The sequence below is a fragment of the Erinaceus europaeus genome, chromosome 15 (assembly GCF_950295315.1).
Source record: "Erinaceus europaeus chromosome 15, mEriEur2.1, whole genome shotgun sequence".
NCBI lineage: Eukaryota > Metazoa > Chordata > Mammalia > Eulipotyphla > Erinaceidae > Erinaceus > Erinaceus europaeus.
Window position 1 is genome coordinate 39085954 of NC_080176.1, and position 21642 is coordinate 39107595.

The 21642-nt window shown below is 38.8% G+C and overlaps 1 protein-coding gene across 7 annotated transcripts in view; it reads right to left on the reverse strand.

Annotated features, from left to right (window-relative positions):
* ZNF521 (zinc finger protein 521) overlaps window positions 1-21642 on the reverse strand; it is a 317779-nt gene that overhangs the window by 270992 nt on the left and 25145 nt on the right. For all 7 annotated transcript variants that reach the window (XM_060173632.1, XM_060173634.1, XM_060173631.1 and 4 more), the window contains one exon: window positions 6859-7038. Coding sequence is in view for 5 of the 7 variants with exons in the window: in XM_060173631.1 (XP_060029614.1) it covers window positions 6859-7038 (180 nt within the window). In the remaining 2 variants the exon portion in view is untranslated. The remainder of the gene's footprint in view (window positions 1-6858; window positions 7039-21642) is intronic.

Here is a 21642-nt window from a genome sequence, read left to right on the forward strand (position 1 = left end):
TAGTGCCTGCGGCTCCAAAGTTCCACGTTCAATACCCCAGACCACCATAAGCCAGTTGATCAGTGCTCTGGTAAAAAGAAAAAAAAAAAGAAAAGTCTAGAAGAAGTGACATAAACTAAAGAAAAATTAGCAACAAGTCAGATAAAACAAGTTAAAAAAAATTTTTTAAAGATGAAAGAGAAAAATGGAAGAAAGTAAAAGAGGAAAACAGAAAACACGTAGAAGAAACTTCCTTAGCTAAATTAGCACTTTGGGAAAGGGGGAAGGGGGAAGGGCAAAGACTAAGAAGAAAAAGCAGCACCAAACAAAAGAGCTAGCTACAACAGGAAGCAAAAATTTCAAGAGTCATACCTCATTACAGAAAAGTTTTAACAAAGGAAGAAGTAAATGCATCATATTACTTTCAAAATAAACTGCATCCAAGTGTCTTTACACATCTCCAGGTTAGAGGGAGGATAATTTAGCCAACAAGAGTCAACGTGGACATCTTCAACAAATGTGAATGAGTCCTGGTTGTGCTTCTCCCCTTTTGGCCTTCTCCTACGTGCTCCGCTGCTGCTGCTTCACCTATCTAACAGCAGCCCTAAGAAATTAGCCTAACAACAAACAGAACCCATCAGGCTTAACTTTTCTTAAAAGTGTTTTATTAAGCCCGGGATAAGTCTTTGTTTACCTGCTCTTTAATTACCATGTTGCAAGATACAAACAAGAATAGATTTCCTGCTTTTAGAAAGTTTAGGGTCAAAACAAATCAACTACTTTATTAGAGTTTGGATTTTAATTTTTCAGGAAAAAACAAAAAAGGTTAACCTATCTTCGCCATAACACAGGCTACAGAACATATCCTGCGCTGATATTACAGTTGTGTAATATATGTGAGAATATATATTTCATAATGTAATAGAGCTAATCGGAAGGATAACTCACTCCACTGAAGGGACTCAATAAAATAAATAAATAAACAATGAGGGGGGCAGTTGATAGCATAATGGTTATGCAAAGAGATTCATGCCCAAGGCTCTAAAATCCCAGGTTTGATCCTCTCACCATCTGAAGCCAGAGCTGAGCAGTGCTATGGTGAAAAACAAAGTAAGTAAGTAAATAAATAAATAAAATAAACAGTGTGTGGAATTTGCAATTATTTTTTAATTATATGATTTCTAACTTACTAATAAACTTTTAATATGAGAGATAACTCCCCTACTTAAAATTAACATTTCACGCTGGCATTGTACAGACTGGTCATGTCGATTATATTTCCATTTCTTTAATATTCCTGTTGATTCCACATGAGTAAGCTTCCTCTAAAGCACCAGCTATTCCACTCAAGACAAAGTCTTACTAATCATCTACACCTAAAGGACTGTTTTAGCACATGCATTCTGTAGAAAACACTCTAAATAAAATCACCTAAATGTGGAGCAGCCAGAAAATCCAAATAAATCCAACTGAAACATTAACATGCACCTGGCAGCACACAAAAATTAAAAAGACTGACAACACAAATGGTAACAGGAAGCAGAGCAAATGGAATCCTCAAACACTATTATTGGGAGTGCAAAGTAGCACCAGCACTTTGGGCAAAAATTCAGAAATGTTTCATGCAGTTAAATAACACACCACCACACCTACCACCATGACCCAGTAATTCCACTCCAACTTACTAAGTCAAGAGAAGTAAAACATCTGTAAAAAAAAAAAAAAGGCTCACAACAGTTTTATTCACAATAGGCAAAAGTTATAACCAAAATGTCTACCAATTCAGAGAATAAAAAACAAATTACAGTATATTCAGACTATGGAATACTATATCAGCAATAAAAAATACCGTATTCAAATACAGCGTGAATGATAAAGGTGTTATAATAAGCAAAACATTGAGAATAAAAAAAAACATGCTATGAGATTGCCCTTACAACTATATAATTTATAACTAATTCTAGACAAAACGAACATTTTAAAAACTTAGAAAATGATTACTTGTAGTCAAACATCATTGATCAGAAAGAGGTATAACGAAACTTCCTGACATAAAGGAATTATCAGTATCTTAAGGGGAGTATGCATCCTATGGCTATATGCATTTCTTCAAAACCCTTCAAATTGTGGTTGATAAGTTTCATTGTATGTAAACATTATGTTAAATACTGTAACAATGTAGGGGCCAAGTGGTGGTGCACCTGGTTAAGTGCTCACATGACAGTGTACAAGGACCCTGGTTCAAGCCCCTGGTCCCCACCTACAAGGGAAAATCTTCAGGAGTGGTGAAGCAGGGCTGCAGGTGTCTCTCTGCTGCTCTCCCACTATTTCCCCCCAATTTCTCTCTGTCTCTCTCCAATAGTAAATACATATATATACACACACACACACACACACACACACACACACACTGTAGCACTGTTAGGACCAGGAAGTGGTACCCCTGGTAGTGTATACACATTACAGTGTGCAAGGACCTAAGTTCAAGTCCCCAGCCCCCCACCTGCAGAGGCAGAAGCTTGGTGAGCAGGAAGCAGGGCTGCAGGTACTCAGGTACTATAAGTCTTTACTCTTTCTCTTTCTTTCTTTATCTTCCCCTTTTTCTCTGTCTCTATCCAGATAAATAAATAAATATTATACCTATTAAGAATGATGAAGTCACATTCTTTCCCTCATCTTCATTGAAGGAATCATGTTAAATGAGATAAGCCAAAAAGAGAAGGATGAGTATGGGATGATCTGACTCATAGGCAGAACTTAAGAACAAGAACATAAAGGGGAAATATAAAGGAAAACTCAGACTGGTTTGGTGTATTGCACCAAAGCCAGGGACTCTGGGGAAAGAGGGCAGGGAGAAGAGGGCTGGGGGAGAGTGAAAGAGGGCTTTGAGGTCTTAGTGCATGATGATGGAAAAGGGTCCACATTGAGGCTGGGAGTATTTTACAGTGACCTATCCTGGCAATATGAGAAATTTTACCCATAAGCCAACAACTGTACTATAAAGGAAATTTTAAAGCCATATGCCAATTATTAAAAGAGCTAAATTCTAAGAAATGCATCCTTAGACAAACTGGTCATTGTGTGAATGTCAGACAATAACTACACAAATCTAAGTAGTATAGCCAACTATAACACCTAGACTATATGATGTAGCTTAATGAGTCTACTGTTGTTCATTGTGGACTAAAAACAATGTTAAGGGCATATGACTATAGCAGAAGACTAACTCGTAAATAAACTAGAAAATCTAGACTTAAAATGGGTGTTTGGTTAGGATGAGGAAACTCACTACATCAAAATATCTGCCCACAAATCACTTATTATTTTCAAAAGGAAAACAGTTACTTTATACTAGAGAAACTTAGTGGGCATCACTTTCAATAAGTATTTAATGTTAACATCATCAATACTGAGACAAATAACCAGCAATCACTTGCTCTCCTGACGCACTAAGAGAACATCACTTCAGAAATGCTTTTGACACTGAAATGCGTAACCTGAATGCAATCTTGAGGAAACCCCAGCAGATGGGCCAAATGAAGATGGGCATTCTGTATACAGAGCAATTTGTATGATAGTGCATAGGTACTCCTCAAAATTATCATGGTCTAGAAACACAGAAGAAAGACTGAAGATCATTCCAAGTGGGGCAAAAGAACCATGACAAATAGTGTGTATGATTCGGTAGCATTAAAAAACGGGGAAAATATATGAATGACATTATTGGAACAATGGTTGAAATTTATATACTGATTGATTATGGGTTACATAATAGTATTCAGGAGTACTAATGTTAGCTTTCCAAATTTCACTAAGTGTGCTGTTTTGGTAGAGAATGTATTTTCTCAGTAAAAAAAAAAAAAAAGAAAGAATTTAGAAGGATAGGAGGCCTCCAACCTTCTCTCAAGTGATTGAGCAGAACAAATGATGAAAAAGAGAGGTAATAAAAAAAGGGGTAAAATGTAAATTGGGGGGTAGGTGGTGGCGCACCTGGTTAAGTGCACACATTACAGTGCACAAGGACCCAGGTTCAAGCCCCCAGATCCCAACTGCAGAGGAAAAGCTTCATGAGTGATGAAGCAGGCTGCAGGTGTCTCTCTCCCTCTCTATCTTCTCCTCTCTTCTCAATTTCTGTCTCTATTCAATAATAATAAATTAATTTAAAATATATATAATGTAAACTGATAAATAAGTAAATGTAAACTGGTGAAACAAGTATAAAACACACGGAAGTATCTTGTATCATTCTTCAGTCTTCTATTTATACTATAAGTTTCAGAGATAAAAATCACTGAACAACAGAAAAAAGGATGTATGACTAGTGGGACTATAGGTTACATTAATTGTCAAACTTCAACTCCAAAGATGATAATTATTTTCTTAAAAATAAAAAAAAATGAGGGAGTCCAGCAGTAGCACGGCGGGTTAAGCACAGGTGGCACAAAGCGCGAGGACCAGCATGAGGTTCCCAGTTCGAGCCCCCGACTTCCCACCTGCAGAGGAGTCGCTTCACAGGCAGTGAAGCAGGTCTGCAGGTGTCTTTCTCTCCCCCTCTGTCTTTTCCTCCTCTCTCCATTTCTTTCTGTCCTATCCAACAACAACAACATACATCAGTAACTACAACAATAAAACAAGGGCAACAAAAAAGGGAATAAATATTAAATAAAATAAATTATAAAAAGATACTCTGACATGATAAACATACTCACTGTTACCCCTACTTGGTGAACTACAGTGCACTTTAATATGGAAACATATTTAACCAGATTTAAGTCAATATTTCCACAATAATCTGTTCAGGAAGCCTGATTAAAAAGGGAACACACTAACATCTTGCAAAAATCTCAATATTATGTGGAAAACAGTTGGAGCACCACTTGTCCAGTAATAAATTTTCTATACATGGTTAAGTGAAGAAAGATCTGTGCTAGGAAAATAAGACAGAGAAAGAAGCTATAAGCAATGACATAGCACACACACAATAGCAATGTCAGATTTAAATAGTAAGAGACAATTATAAAAATCTAAACAAAAACCAATCTACCATATCCCACCCAGACTCGGACAATAGGTTCTTATAAAATCCATCTTAAAAGGTAAAAATTTGTGAACCAGGTTCTAGTTCTACTTGGCCATTAAACTGAACATGCCACATTTCATCATCTCAAATTTCCATGTTAACATTGAAGAGAATAGCTTCTGTTCCTACAGTGCTTCCACTAGGTCAGACCCTAGGCAAAGCTTAGTAGATGCAGTGATAGTTGGGGCCATCCATGAACTTGCAGCCTAAAGAGGAAGATGAAAAGTGCACACAATGCAGTGGAAACTTGGATTTTCAAAACAAAGCACTGGACTTTATGAAAACACAAAAAGACTCTTAACTCAAGGGGCTGGCAGTAGTGTTGTCTGTAAAACACACACAATTCCATGCTAGAGGACCCAGGTCCAAGCCCCTGGTCCTCTCCTAGGCAGGGGAAGTACCCTCCCTAGCAGTGGAGCAGTGCTGAAGGGGACCCTCCCTCTTTCACTCTTTTACCTTCTATAAAAAAAAGGAGAGAGAAGGCATGGTGTTCACACAGCCAGCTGAGCATACATTACCATGTCTAGGGACCTGGGTTCAAGTTCCCACTCCCCTCCTACAGAGAGGTAGGTTCATGAGTGGTGAAGCAGGCCTGCAGATGTCTATCTTTTTCTCACCCTCTCTTATTTCTCTCTGTCCTAGTAAATAAAATAGAAAGGAAAAGTAATGGTCTCCAGGAGCAGTGGATTCATAGTGCTGACACCAAGTCCCAGTGATAAGCCTGGTGACAAGGAAAGAAAAGGAAATGAGGAGGGGAGGGGAGAGGAGGGAAGGGGAGGGGGTAGAAGGGGAAGGGGTAGAAGGGGAGGGGAAAGAAGGGGAAGGGAGAGAAGGGGAAGTGAGAGAAGGGGAGGGGAAGGGAAAGGAGGGGAGGGGGAAGAAGGGGAAGGGATAGAAAGGGAGGGGAGAGAAGGGGAAGGGAGAGAAGGGGAAGGGAAAGAAGGGGAGGGGAGAGAAGGGAAGGGGTGAGAAGGGGAAGGAAGAGAAGGGGAAGGGAGAGGAGGGGAGGGGAGAGAAGGGGAGGGGAGAGAAGGGGAGGGGAGAGAAGGGGAGGGGAGAGAAGGGGAAGGGAGAGAAGGGGAAGGGAGAGAAGGGGAGGGGAGAGAAGGGGAGGGGAGAGAAGGGGAGGGGAGAGAAGGGGAGGGGAGAGGAGGGGAGGGGAGAGAAGGGGAGGGGAGAGGAGAGGAGGGGAGGGGAGAGGAGGGGAGGGGAGAGAAGGGGAGGGGAGAGAAGGGGAGGGGAGAGAAGGGGAGGGGAGAGAAGGGAAGGGGAGAGGAGAGAGAAAGAAAGGGAAGGGGAAGGGGGAGCAGAGGGGGAAGGAAAAGAAAGGGGTGCTTAACTCAGAGAAGAATCAAAGTTTACCTGAGAAGATATTTAAACTAAAATAAGTTAAAGCATTCTAAATTTTCTAAAAATATACTAAGAATTCTTAAAGATACTTAAAGAATTCTTAAAGATACAAAAGACACTTTATTTTAACCATCTACTGTTAGCTTCTGCAGATAATGGCAGCAAAAAAGAAAAAAAAAAGTAAATAAGGGAGAATGGGAAGGAAAAGTGAAAGCAAAGGAGAAAAGGGAAAGAAAAACTACCTGTTAGATATTAAAATCTAGTCAGAATTCAAAATGTTAAGATCAATGACAATGACATTATCACAAATGAGGACCTTAAATTCCTTCTAAAGCACTTCTAGACTAACTTAGGTATTAAAATGTGGAAGTAGAAAGAAAAAAAAAAAGAACTGAAAAAAAAAGAAATAGAACAGTATGAAAAGACAAGAAGTGATAAGCATTGTTTACCTGTCAGTTGACATTGATTAATCTTGTGTTCTGTAATATCGCTCAGTGATTCGAACACCTGGAGACAGCTGTCACAGCTGTGCACAGCTTCGTCTTCCAACTCCTCTCCGTCTTCCGGCCTCTTCTTACAGTCTATTGCCTCTCCATCTTCAATCTTGTCTTCAAGTTTACAGTTGGGGTCTGAAAGAAAATCAAGATTGTAAGGATGGGGCTTAACGACAGGTTCTTTTAAAGTAACATTTAATCTTCTTGCTACCAAAAACAGAAACATCATTTTCTCTTAAGCTGGAAGACTTTGTTGCAGATTTATTTACAGATGAACCAAAAGTAGATAGATCTCTCCTAAAACTTTTCAATTCATAATGATTAAAGTTTCTCCACCTCCCTGCCGCCCTGTAACCCATCTCCTACCTACTCTTTCAAATAAACTGTCCACCCTTGAGGTTTAACTTGGCCATTCCTGCAGTCTTTCAGGCATTTTTGCTTGAGAGAGAGGGATAAATCACTTTTAAAATTAAACAGACTCTAATGTAAGGGGGGGGGGGGAATTGTGCTTAAGAATGAATTCCCTTTCTGCTAAAAATACTCTTTCACAGGAAATTACCAGAATTAGCCAAAAGTCTAGAATAAGCTAAGCTAATTACCATAGGCATGAAATTGACCTTTACTTAAAAACTGGTCAAAACACACAGTTGAACCATTATTAGTTAGACAGCAATAGCAAAATAAACACTACCACACAGCAAAACAGTCTTATAAATACAAACCCAAGAGTAAGTGTATGGATATGTCTCTTGTGTTCCAAGTCATCAAATAATGAACCAAAATATATGGAGAGTAATTACATTGATAATCACATCAACAAGTTCATTTGGCATAGTCAATTTTCAAATGACTAAGGCCAGGAATATTAAAAGTACTTTCATTCTATCTCTAAAAAATGTACAAATAATAACACAGAGTAAGAGGTCAAAACACATGTAATGCTTTTATATGGAGCTCAAGTTTTTGTGGATATCTATACTACCCTTTCATTCATCCTAGAAGTATCCCCAAACATTCCAATAAAGACAGTGAGAGGATGCTCTTTCAGGGAAATTAGGACCACACTTTTCTGTGATTTAGTTTATGGGACACTACTTTTTTAAAAGTCAAATGTCCTCTAAGATCAGAAATAAATTATACTTCAAAATAGTCTCCAATGAAATAGTTATGAATTGTGTCAAGATATTTAAATATGTACTATCTTATCTTTAGTCAAGTTTAATGGATGAGGATAGGATAAACATTGAAATGTCATAAACAAGAATTCAAAGAATCAGGGCTAAGGTGGTGGCATACTTGGTTAAGCACACACATTACAGAGTGCAAAAACCAGGGTTCAAGCCCCCTGTTCCCACCTGCAGGGGAAAAGCTTCACAAGTGGTGAGGCAGGGCTACAGGTGTCTCTCTGTCTCTATCCCTGTTTATCTCCTCTTCCCCTCTCAATTTCTCTGTCTCTGTCCAATAGTAAATAAATAAAAAATATTTTTTTAAATAAGGGTATTTGAGGGGGAAAATCTAGAAAAAAAGAGAATTCAAAGAATAAAAACCAGCTATATTTCCAGGAAAAACCAACAAATGCCAGTAAACCACCATTCTACAGTCTGAAAATGCCTGTCATGTTGTTCTTTGAAGTGACTTCTATAAGTACTCAGCCCCTTTTTGCTGGTAATGCCTTTCTTTACATCTGCAATCAACATAACGAAATCAGTGCCCTTCAAATGATTCACACATGCCAAATCAACATACATTTCAACATATGTAATAATCTCTTGGGTTCATGAAAAAGCAAGGTTCCCAACTCAGAAAGTAGCTTTGTTTGTCTGTTTGTATGTTTTTTTTGTTTTTTTTTTAAAAAGAGCATAGTATTTAAGTAAATTGGTAATTTGCATTGATTTGCCATCTGGAAAATTATTATCTCAACACTCTACACAGTGCCCATTTCAATATCCTGGAGCTTAGATGCCTCATTCCTAAGGGAGTAATCAACAGGATCTTTTCCGTTTGTCTTATACTTTACCCAGCACAGCACCATATCTAGGTGAGTGCTTAGTAAATAGTATTTAATTGTGATGAGAAGGGAGAAAGGGAAAGCAAAGGAAAAAAAAAAAAAAGGAACACTTTAGAAAGCCCTTTACTTGTGGCCCAGGAGATGGCACAGTGGATAAAGCACTGGACTCTCAAGCATGAGGTCCTGAGTTCAATCCCTGGCAGCACATGTACCAGAGTGATGTCTGGTTCTTTCTCTCCTCCTATCTTTCTCATTAATAAATAAATAAAATATTTTTTTAAAAAAAGAAAGTCCTTTACTTGTATTTCTTCTGTAAACAAGAACAGATTGATTGGTTACCTCCAAATTTAAAAACATCTACATGCCTACAGTATTTCCAAAATCGACGATACACTACACTTGACCTTGCTGGTTTTAATTGTTTCATTAGAATTACAGATACAACAAACAAGTAGTGGTTCAGAGATCTCCAACAAACTCAAATCCAGAGAATATTCTTAGATGTTTAGCAAGAGTTTCTAGTGCCTCATAAAACTAGCAGCACTCAGGGAAATGTGCATGCTAAGTCTGAATTTTAATATGACTATTTAATATGACTATCAAGTCCCCATGCTTGTTCGTTTCTAAATAAAGAGACACTCTGAATACCTAAAGTACTAATGTGAGAAAAACGATAAAAACTCAACTTTATTATTACTAAAGAATATGGACACTTGACGTGATGCCGATTATCGAAAAAACGTATTTAAAAATCGAAATGAATGCATTTATTAGGTATCTTAGCCCTTAATAGCTTATGGTATTGTAACTAGTCATTAAAATGAGCATCATTTGAAGGCTAATAAAGTCATATTTTTGCTTCCACTTCCGCATTTACAAATAGAACTCTTCAGTTCATGCTCTAGTCAATTGACCAATCTGTTTTTAGGTCACCACTTAAGAGGGACCCTCTGCAGGTTGGGTGCGATTATAGCCTATGGTGCTTACATATAATGAGTGCTAGATTTTCAGTCTTTTTCTAAGTAGTTAGTTATTTGTTCCCAATGTCCACTTTCACACAGAAGTCTTTCTCCTCCATTCAAAAGACAAGTCCACTTGTATGAGGCATTTTCACTAGAAATGTCGGCTGATGTAGGAAGATTCTAGAATGCTTACATTTCTGTCCCACAGGTGGCCATGCTTCAATAACTACACATGGCCTTAGTTATGCAGTTTTTACAAAGTCCTTTGAGATCCAATAATAAAAAATAATTGTACTACTCTGCTGGTCGTTCAAACTCTGACTTCAACCCAAGCAGTTATAAATACAAGGTCCATGCTTCTAAGTACTGCCCCACCCCCTAACACTACTGCAAGAACAACAGTGGTTCTTATGACTCTATTGTTGTGCTTTAAACTCACCCAAAGGGCAATATTTTAATTGCCACCAAGTACCTCCTTCACTAAGACTTTAAACCCTCTCTCTTTTAGTCACCTGTCTCTTTTAGTCACCTTCCATCCAACTCTGCTGATAGCACCTGCACAATCAACTTTCCACTTCACCCTTTCAATAAGATGCAAGGAATGATGTCTGGTGTTCAGACCTGGATAAAAAGGCTTAATTGTGGAAAACAAAATAAAATAAAATAAAAGATACAATTACAGATTTCCTTACTTTCCAGAAATCTACTCTGCACCATTTTTTTTTCTTTTAAAGACCTACATTAGCACCTATTTCAACTAACCAAAGAATTCTGAAAAGGATTTCTACTTTCAGGAAGATGGCAAAAAATGAAAAATAATGTGTGATATTTGCTGTTGTTATTCTAAAGGCAGCAAGAAGCCATGAGAAGAAAAAGAGATACTGCCTGGCCCATGTGGTGGTGCACCTGGTTAAGCGCACACATTACAATGTGCAAGGACCTGGGCTCAAGCCCCTGGTGAGTGGTGAAGCAGGTCTACAGGTGTCTCTGTCTCCTCCCCTCTGTACCTCTCCCTCCCCTCTCAATGTGTTTCTATCCAATAATAAGTAAATAAATAATACTTTAAAAATTCTTTTAAAAAGAAAGAAAAAGAGACACTGCCAAGTTCTTCTCCAGAAACTACTAGATACAGATTGTTTTTGTCACAGCATTCCTGCTTTTACTATCTGCCCAAGTTACTTTAGATTTGATGTGTTATTTGGTTATTTGGGGATTCTTGAGAATGCTGACTTTTTTTTTCATGATAATGTCTACTTCACTTTATAGCATTTGGTTTTATAGGAACATGACTTCTGAATAGTAGAGGAAACCTGTATCTGAATAAAAATAAATGTAACTGTTTCCAATTTTGTTAATGTTATTTACAAAGGGAAATTTTAAAGAAATATGGTTTTCCCCTTACTATGTTCTCTGCCAGGTGGTTCTTCCCTCCTTCTTGTCCTCTTCTTCATAAGACTTGTTATGGCTATGACTTGGTTTAGTAAAATTACAGCTTTGGGGAAAATGAATAACTGCTCTGGCTTAAAAGTATTGGAGGCAATAAACCCATGGACTTCAATTAATTTCAAGTGTGGGATCAGTTTAAGGCCAACCAGAAGAAATTCTATTCTGTTCATGTAAAAATGAGGTTTCACCACATTTACTTTTTATAACCTATATAAAAGTCAAGTAAAAAGTAATGAATATCTAAAAGCCATCTCAGTGGACTGGCAAAGACTATCTGTATTCTTGAAACTCATCTGACATATTTCTCTCAGTGCAACAAGGATCCCATGCCTGATCAAAGCTAAAATGTCAAACCACTGAGAAAACAGCCCAATTTCCAATCCATTTCACTGCCTACAAATGGACCTCCTTCCAAGCCACTTTTGCATGGAAAAGCACTGGCAAAAGAAAGAAAAACGAAGAGATCATGTGGTTATAATTATTACCAGGCAAGGAATATTTCTGCTGCTCAGTGGTAAAGTAAAACTCTGTCGCTCTCTGCTCCCAATAGTGTCCATCGCAAAACAACTGCCTCATTAAACCTCTGCAGTAAGATTAATATGCCGTAGCTGCACTACATTTATAACTTGGTACTCTATAAAAAGCACATTTAATGGTAAGAGCCAGAGCCTAGATACAAAGTATTACTATAAAAACTTCTGGCAGCAGTACACAGTACAGACCCTCTGTCCTTTCTGTAGGGGACATAAATGAGTTTGGGTTTTTTTTCCTGGTTAATTCCAAGCATGAAGTTCCACCTTAAAAACCGATTCAGCTTTTACGAGAGTGGCAGAAACACAAGATTGTGAGGCTGAGGTAAATACAAATGCAAGAAGATTACTTAACAACTAAGACTGGCAAGAGATGAATGAGCCCAAAATACTCCACTTAAACACACACACGCAAACTGAAAACTGGACCATTTCCTAACAATTTTGTTCTCTGGTCATAGCCAGCTTTTCACCAAATTAAACAACTGTGGCATGAATTACTCAATCTTACATCAATCCACACAATGCCAGTAAGTTCAAGAAACTACCAACTAGAGTATGAATAGTGACAAGGGGAAAAAAAAGTTTTGGTTTTAGTGTAATGGCCATCACCTCTCAGATCTTAATTATATAAAGTATAAAAAATAAGTGTCCAAGAAAAAGTAGCCGTAGCATTATACTACTAATGCACTAGTAAAGACTTTGCTTTAGAAAGCTACATTTTCTTCCAAAGATACCTCCTAAAAACAAAAGAGCATTATAACGGTGTCTCATTTTCAGAAATTTTATGTTGAATAAGAAAAAAATTTGTACAATGAATTGCTCACTCAAATCTCCCAAAATCCCATTAACCATCTGTATCAATTATACTGCCTAGCGTGGTTATTAAGGTTTACTTAAATACTGATACATACAGCTAGGTTTCTATGGCCAGTTCACAGCCCAGTCTAGAAGCCCTTGCCTAAAGAAGGAAAAGAAATTCTGTTTACAATAAATCACGGCAGAAAGTACTCACTCTTTTGCTACAACAGTGTTCAATCAGATTGGGGGTGGGGTGGGTGGGGGTGGGAGTAGCCTGATACCTTTTAAGAACAGAGAAGTTACCTTCAGGTTACAAAGAGTTAACAAGGGGCAGAAAACATAGTTTTCAAAAACCAAAGGGTGGGATCATTATTTTATGCTTTCTGGGCTCTTAGAAACACATTCGAACTTGAAATCCCTTAAGATGAAAACAGATTTAGGGAAAATAAATCGCATACTGTTATAAAATGGCAAGCAGGCTCTAATGAAAGAATGCAGCATTTCCAGACTGCAGCAGTCTGGTCCACACCCGCCTGCTGCTCCACAGCCTCGTTTTTTTTTTTCTACTGTCAAGAAAAGGTAAACAAACAAATATAACAAAAATAAATGCAATCGATTGGGTGCCTAAGGATGAGCCTCCTTGACTTTTGGCCTTAGTTTGGCAAAACAATGACAGACATCCCAGGCAGAGACCTGGCTGGCAGCAGCTGATCCACAGACCTCATGAGGTTAAGAATGTTTTGTCTTGTTTTTTACTTTTCTCCCTAGTATTTTCATAACCACTCTGTCCTCTGAAGGTTATTAAACAGTTTTACAGAAAAAAATGAAAGTTTCCCTTTGATCAAACGCCAATCAGAAACAACTATCTGTATATTCAATAAAATCACACTGTTCAAAATGTCTATGGTTTGCTTGATTGGCCTACAGGTCTATCATGATCCTTCAAGACAAAAGAGAAATATCACCTGGAATATTATCAAGGAAAACATGCCAAATGTGAATGTATTAGTTCTATCTACTGATTCAAGGAAATTCCTGGTAGGAGACTGCTGAATGAGAATTAGCAGATCTCTCTCCCTCTCTCTTATCTCTCTCTTTCTCTCTCTCTCTCTCTCACCCACTCACTCACACACAAACACACACTTTGGAAACAAATAATGAAGCATCTCCTCTTACAGTCAGAATCCTAACCAAACTTATTTCTTCTACACACCCAGGCTTTATCTTAACATGAAATTTAGATGAAAATAACAGCAGCACTACAATTTTCATAGCCAGAGTATTTATTTATAAGCACGCTCCTTCCTCAAAAGTCATTACACCTTCAAATTAAATTACTCTGGCTGCCTTGACACAACTTGAGTAAGCACATCTTTGCTGTATGCTTATGCAGTAAAAGGCATCTAAAACCCTAGAGATGCAAAGCCTAAGACCTGATCTGTCTCAAGGAGCTTGCAATCTACTGCAGAGCTTTCCTCCCAACTGGTGGAATCAAAAGTGGGTTCACATGTTCACAGATACTGATCCTTTCAGACGTGTGTGGCCAGGTACAGCACTGGATGACTACAAACTGCAGGTCTCCTGCCTCTGCATTTACTCAAATGTGCCATCTAAAACTTCTTTCTGGGGCCAGAAAGATAACTCCTGGAGCAGGGTGACTGTACCACCATGCTACACAGCCCAGATTCAGTGGAGCAAGCTTCAATCACCTTCTCTCTGAATGAATGAAAAAAGTGGCCCTGAATGGTGAAATCATCCATTCATGTACATAGTCCATATAAAAAAAGTAAAAATTAAAAAAAAAAAACTCTCACTGTTCCACATATTTCATAGTGTTAGAAGGGTTGGCAGACATTGGTGTCATGGAAGAGGAAGAGAGAGGGAGAGAGAGATGACTGATAGAAAGATAGCTAGATAGCTAGACAGATACAGACAGAATAGATAGAAAGGAATAAATTAATGAGCCAGAAAATGAGGTGATAAATTGTCTGTGGAAGAATCCAGAAAATGGACCTTTAAGCTGGATTGGGGTGGTTTAGTGGCAGAATGCAGAACTTGCATACCTGAAACTCCAGTTCAAGCCCCAGTGAGCAATCAGTGTTCTGATAGCCCCTCTCCCTCTTCCTCTCCCCCTCCCTCCCCCTCTCCCTCTCTTGCTCTCCTTTCTTTAGATCTTCTAAAAACTTAAGTTGGGCAAAGCAGGAAAACTTTACCCAAATAGGGCCCTATGCTTAATTTAATGGCTAGGTAGTAGAGAGACCAAGACTAGTTAGTTCAACTTATTCAGATGTTCAGATCTTAACTTGAATGCCACGAGAACTCACAGAAAGATTTTTAAGGAGGGAATCACTAAGTTTATATTTTAGACAGATACTCTATTCTTAAGTGAGAAGATGAGTTGGAAATTGACCAGACCTAAAAGGAAGGAAACTAGTCTGAAAGCAATGACAAAATTCAAGAGAAAATTAAAGTGAGTGAGGAGCCAGGTGGTAACACACCTGGTTAAGTGCACACACTACAGTGCACAATAACCCAGGTTCAAGCCCCTGGTCCCCATCTGCAAGGGGACAGCTTCATGGATGGTGTAACAGGGCTGCAGGTGTCTCTCTGTTTCTCTTCCTATCTCCCCCTTCCCTCTCAATTTCTCTCGTCTCTATTGAATAATAGATAATAAATATATTTTTTTAAAGTGAGTATAAACTAATTCAATGGCAGAAAAGACGAAATGAGTTAGAATCCAGGGACTCTGGGATTAATTGTAGGCATAAGAAAGCAGGGAACTGTCTCGTGGATTATTACATACTGGGTGGGTATGATGGAGCCATCTTAGAGATGAACTAGCTGCCCTGGTCTTAAAATAGTGTGTTAATCAACAATAAAGCCTTTTTCCCCAGTGATTTTCATATCTAGATTTCATCTTGACCCTTAATCCCAATAAAATAAAAGCTGAAGAGAATCTGGAGAGAAATATTACAAACATCCCAGAAAACTCTCTAATCTACTGCAAGAATTATTCAAGAGCCCCAATGACATGCTTGGGATTTAGGAGATGTTTGGTGAAATTCCTTTTATTTTAGTCGTATTTTAAACATGCATAATGCCAAGGAAAAAGAAATACAGAGCTTGACTAAAAGCAAAACTGGGCATTGCTTCCACTATCACTTTGATTTCAGTCACTAACCATTAGTTTAAGAGTCTTCATGCAGTGCCTGATCTTGTTAAAAAGACAAAGTAATGACATCACACCAGTACTTTTAATAATACAATTCAAACCAGTAATAGTATGTTGAAATGTTCATCTTAGAAGAAGTGCCCTTTATGCATAAAACCCAAGAAACCACAAAGAATAAAGATAAATCAACAGGGAAGAACACTAAACAGTGTGTACAAGTTCAAATTACCAAACCAAAGAAAGAAAGAATTGCCTTGCCTAAGGATTTTCTAGATAAAGGATTTGTAGTGATTTATCCACTGTCATTTAGTGACTGCTAGTGTTGAGAGGTGAAAGCCGAAGCTTCGGGCAGGTGTTTCTTTCCTATCCTCTGCCAACTATCCTGACTCCTCCATGTTCAGCACTACTGGTTAACTGTGAAGGAGCTGTTGACACATCTGAATTTCAAGAGTCCTTTGCTTTCTACAAAAAAAAAAAAAAGTAAACAGCAGCCAAACTCAACTGGTAGAGTGAAGGACTTGCATGCCTAGTTCCATCTCCAGAACTGCTTGTGCATAAACGAGGGTAGTGACCTGTTTCCCCCACCCTCCTACCTCACATGTGAAGCTCTAGCTCATAGGAAATAAAAAATTATAAATCGCTTTTAAAAAGAGGCAGCCAGACTGTGACACATCTGGAGGTGTACTCATTAGTATGCATGAGATGCAAGTTCAAGCACCCGGTCCCCACCCTCAAGAAAAGAAGGTTCACAAGTGGTCGAGCAGTGCTGCAGGTGTCTCTCTGCCTCTGTTTGCCTGTCTTTATTAGAAAAAAATCTCTTTAAACATTAAATTAACAAGCAACAAAAAAAAAATTCTAGGACAGAGATATGGCTCATAGAGCACAAACTTTAATCATGTTTCAAGACATAGATCAAGGGAGTACCATGGACAGCACCAGCGGGAAAGTTCTACAGATTGTGCAACAGTGCTAGGGTGGCTCTCCTCCCCCCCCCCTCTTTCTCTCCCTATCTCCATCTACACACATACATACACATATATCTAGGAGAATGAGAGCCCAGTACAGTGGAATGAAATGTGAGAGGTCTCACTGCAAAAAAAACAAAAAAAAAAGAAAAAGAAAAAGAAAAATAGATAGATAAAACTCTCTATATGAACCTCATATTTCATTTCATACATTAAGAATTGCATAAAGAGGGGCTGGCTGGTGGTACACATAGTTGAATGTACACACTACAATGCACAAGGGCCAGGGTTCAAGTACCCAGTCCACACTTGTAGGAGAGAAGCTTTACAGAGGTGAAGCAGTGCTACAGATGTCTCTCTCCCTTTCTATCTCCCTTTCCTTCTTCATTCTCTGTCTCTTACTTACATAAAGATAATCCAGTAAGGGCAAGAGACTGGCAAACTTTATAATGGCCTTTTTCATCAGTACCAGGCCACCCCATCATCTGGGGCTCTAGTCAGGCAATTCTTGGATTCCCACAAAGATATAAGAGGCCTAGACCTCTAATAGATCCTACTCTCCACCATCACTGATCACTTCCATCAGGAACATCAGCATAAACCCTCTTTTGAGCCTCTGGGTGACTTTGCCCTCACTGTAGAGCAGCAATGGTAGGAACTGCCTCACTCTCTGAAGGGAGGAGGCTGGTTCAACCTACTCTGCCACTCATGGAAGACTGGAAATGAGTGCAGCCTAGAAAGTTCCCAGCTGTCGCCATGGACTATGAGCTCAGACCTACAGAGACTCAGAGGTTATACAGGCTCCTGTGCTAAATGTGAATAGATATGGGCCCTAGGTCAGATTGGTGGTTTTTATAAACATTCCTCATATTTGGGAGCTACTCTTTGCCCTAATATAGCTTTCTAGTCCTAGTCTCAACTCTGACACCATCTTCCCAGACAATACTGTTCATCCGCCTGTACTTTTAGAGCCCTAGTTTCATTTGCACTAGTCCTACCTTTGCGTTCCAGTTTATAGAACAATTTTTTTTATATCTTACCACCTTTCAGACACCAAGTTGTAGATGCTACCATGATGCCATCCTGACCTCCCCAGGCAGACAACCTCAACAATGTGCCCCAGAACCCCACCTCCCAGAGCCCTACCCCATTAGAGAAAGGCAGAAACAGGCTAGGGGTATGGATCCACCTGCCAATATCCATGCCCAGCAGAGAATCAATTACAGAACTCAGACCTCCCACCTTCTGCACCCCATAGAGAATTTTGGCCCATACTCCCAGAGAGATAAAGAATAGGGAAGCTTCCAATGGAGGGGATGGGCACGGAATTCTGGTAGTGGGAATTGTGTGGAATTGTACTCCTTGTTAACTTATAAGCTTGTTAATCATTAGTAAATCACTAATAAAAATTAATTTTAAAAAAATTAAAAAGGGGGAGTCGGGCTGTAGTGCAGCGGGTTAAGCGCAGGTGGCGCAAAGCACAAGGACCGGCATAAGGATCCCGGTTCGAACCCCGGCTCCCCACCTGCAGGGGAGTCGCTTCACAGGCAGTGAAGCAGGTCTGTAGGTGTCTTTCTCTCCTCCTCTCTGTCTTCCCCTCCTCTCTCCATTTCTCTCTGTCCTATCCAACAACAACAACAACAATAATAACTACAACAATAAAACAACAAGGGCAACAAAAGGGAATAAATAAATTAAATAAATATTTTTAAATAAATAAATAAAAATAAAAAAAGATAATCCAGATATGCAGGTGGTAATTTCTATATAGCAAAGAGATGTTAATACTACTTAAAAAAAAACTGGGGGTTGGGTGGTGGCGCAGTGGGTTAAGCGCATGTAGTGCAAAGCGCAGGGACCGTAAGGATCCCGGTTGGGGCCCCGGCTCCCCACCTGCAGGGGAGTCGCTTCACAGGTGGTGAAACAGCTCTGCAAGTGGCTGTCTTTCTCTCCCCCTCTCTGTCTTCCCCTCCTCTCTCCATTTCTCTTTGTCCTATCCAACAACGAACAACATCAACAATGGCAATAATAATAACCACAACGAGGCTACAACAAGGGCAACAAAAAAGGGGGGGGGGAATGGCCTCCAGGAGCGGTGGATTCATGATGCAGGCACCGAGCCCAGCAATAACCCTGGAGGAAAAAAAAAAAAAACTTCACTTCAAAGGAAAGAAAATTATTACTACATAATAAGCAGGTATAGTTTTTGTTTATTTTTAAGATCTATTTATTTGCAGAGATAGATATCAACAAACTGGAGCAGTCAGTGTTCAGTCACATGCAGTGCCTAGGATTGAATTCAACACCTCACACATCCTGCTAAGCATGCACTTTACCCACTGAGTCATCTCCCTGGTCATGCAGATGTAACTCCTTTTTTTTTTTTTTTTTGTCTCCAGGGATATTTCTTGAGCTCAGTGCCTGCATGTCACATCCACTGATCCAGTGGTTATGTTATTCCTTTTGTTGCTGTTCTTTCTAGATAGAAAGATAGATAGGTAGGTAGACAGACAGACAGATAAATGATATATAAATAGATAGACACACACATAGGTAGACAGGGTAAAAAAATTCTGGGGAGAAAGAGAAGAAAAATAGACACATGCCACACTGCTCCACCATTTATAAAGTTCTCTTACATAAACAGGAAGGGACTGGGGACTTGAACCCCTGTCCTTGCACATAGTAGTGTGTGTGTTCTACCAAGTGTGCCACCACCCCCACCCCTACCCACAAGTTATACTTTTTAGGCAAGACAACTACTATGAATGAGACAAACATTTGTTTGTTTTGCCTCCAGGGTTATCACTGGGGCTCAGTGTTGCACTACAAACCCACTGCTCCTGGAGGCCATTTTTTCCATTTTGTGAGATATAGGACAGCAAGAAACTGAGAGAGGTAGGTAGATAGAGAGGGAGAGAGGCAGAGAGACACCTGCAGACCTGCTTCACCGCTTCTGAAGCTTCCCCCCAGTAGGCGGGGAGTGAGGGCTCAAACCCAGATGCTTGCACAGAGTCCTAGTGCTTTGTATTATGTGTGCTTAACTGGGTGTGCTACCTCCCAGCCCCCTGAAACATACTTTTGAACCTGAGACCTACACATTTGAATATTTGGGAAAGAGCGTAGTTATTTCTTCTTCAAATGCAGCAAATAAGTCTCAACTACAATAACACAGCTGTAAACATCGCTCTATCCTAACAAAAGAAAACCCAGGGCAAAAAACCTTTATATTCTATACAACATACTTTTACCAACTAATCTTATTTTTTCAATTATTTTAGATAACATCAATTCAATTGTAGTGATATTTCTGACTTATTAACACTTAAAGTTAACTATCTCAACAATCTAGCTGAGTCAAAATGTTTCCTCCTACTTTTCATTAAAAAAAAACATTCACTCACTGCAATGTCAAAATACAGTAACTACCTTTACCAACAGGCAGTCGAAAAATATGAGGTATGACAATACTTTCAGAAAACAAAAGGGACACAAGAGATTTACTATAGTATGCTGTTTAAACTATTCTATTCTGGCTCACTTAACAAAGGCCTTTTGGACACTACCAGGCTGTACCATCATCTGGAGAGGAGGAGGAGGAAGAGGAGGAGGAGGAGGAGGAGGAGGAGGAGGAGGAAGACATTCAGAAGTAGTAATAGGTGTAGGTGTAACTTAGGAAGATAATTCAGGACCATAGGAAAAAAAAAAGGGTAGATAGATAGATAGATAGATAGATAGGTGATAGATAGATAGTCAGAAAGCTACAGAAATAACAGTCAACCCATATCTGTGACCTTGGGAGTCAGTTTCCAAAGGAGGGTATGGGGACACAGAACTCAGAAATGGCATGGAATGAGTACCCTAGTTATTTTGTAACTTTGTAAACCAAAATTATATCCTTAATTTAAAAAACTGCTCTGTTACTAGTTATTATTTAGGTCTTGATACTACTTTTTGTCTTAGGCACCTGCTATAAGTCCTTGAATATATGTCCCCAGATAAGTGATAAAAGGGGGGATTACTATACTCTCCTTTACCTTAATACAAGGGGCCAGGTGGCGGCGCACCTAGTTGAGCACACATGTTATAATGCGTAAGGACCCAGGTTCGAGTCCCTGGTCCCCACCTGCAGGGGGAAAGTTTCACGAGTGGTGAAGCAGTGCTGCAGGTGTCTCTCTCTATTTCTCTTCCTCTCTATCCTCTCCTTCCCTCTTGATTTCTGGCTGTCTCTATCCAGTAAATGAATAAAGATAATAAAAAATTTAAAAAATAAATATTTTTTAAAAAGACAAATGATAGTCACATTCACAAAAATCAATCCAATTTTTCACTTAATTCTTAAATAACTTCAATTTTTGTATTATTCAGATATTCTTTTTAAATATAGTGATTATTTAAAGAGGAGTAATTTGATTTGTCTGAAAATCATGACTTAACACAATATTTGGAACACTTAAAATACCACTAAATAGAATTACTTCTTATTTCACCCGATTACTTTTACTTAGTGAGATATTAATTAATTAAAATTAAATGCAACTACAGAAATTATCTAAAATAATTCTTAAAAGATTCTTTTCTTTCCCAGTTGACACACAATATGAGGACCACATTTCTAAAAAGTGATCTCATTCAGGAAGACAAGAAAGTGATTTATAAACAACTACTTTGGTGGCACAAAGGCTCAGAAAAAAAAAGTAAAGGAGAAACATGCTTATAAAATGTAAGATCATACTTTAAAAAAGTCAAGCTGTGATTTATGGCTGAAGTGCAACTGCAAAACACAAGGAAATTTATGTGTGATTGAGGGAAAAAAAGAAGTTCTTTTTATTTTCCTTTACTTTGGGTAATAAAT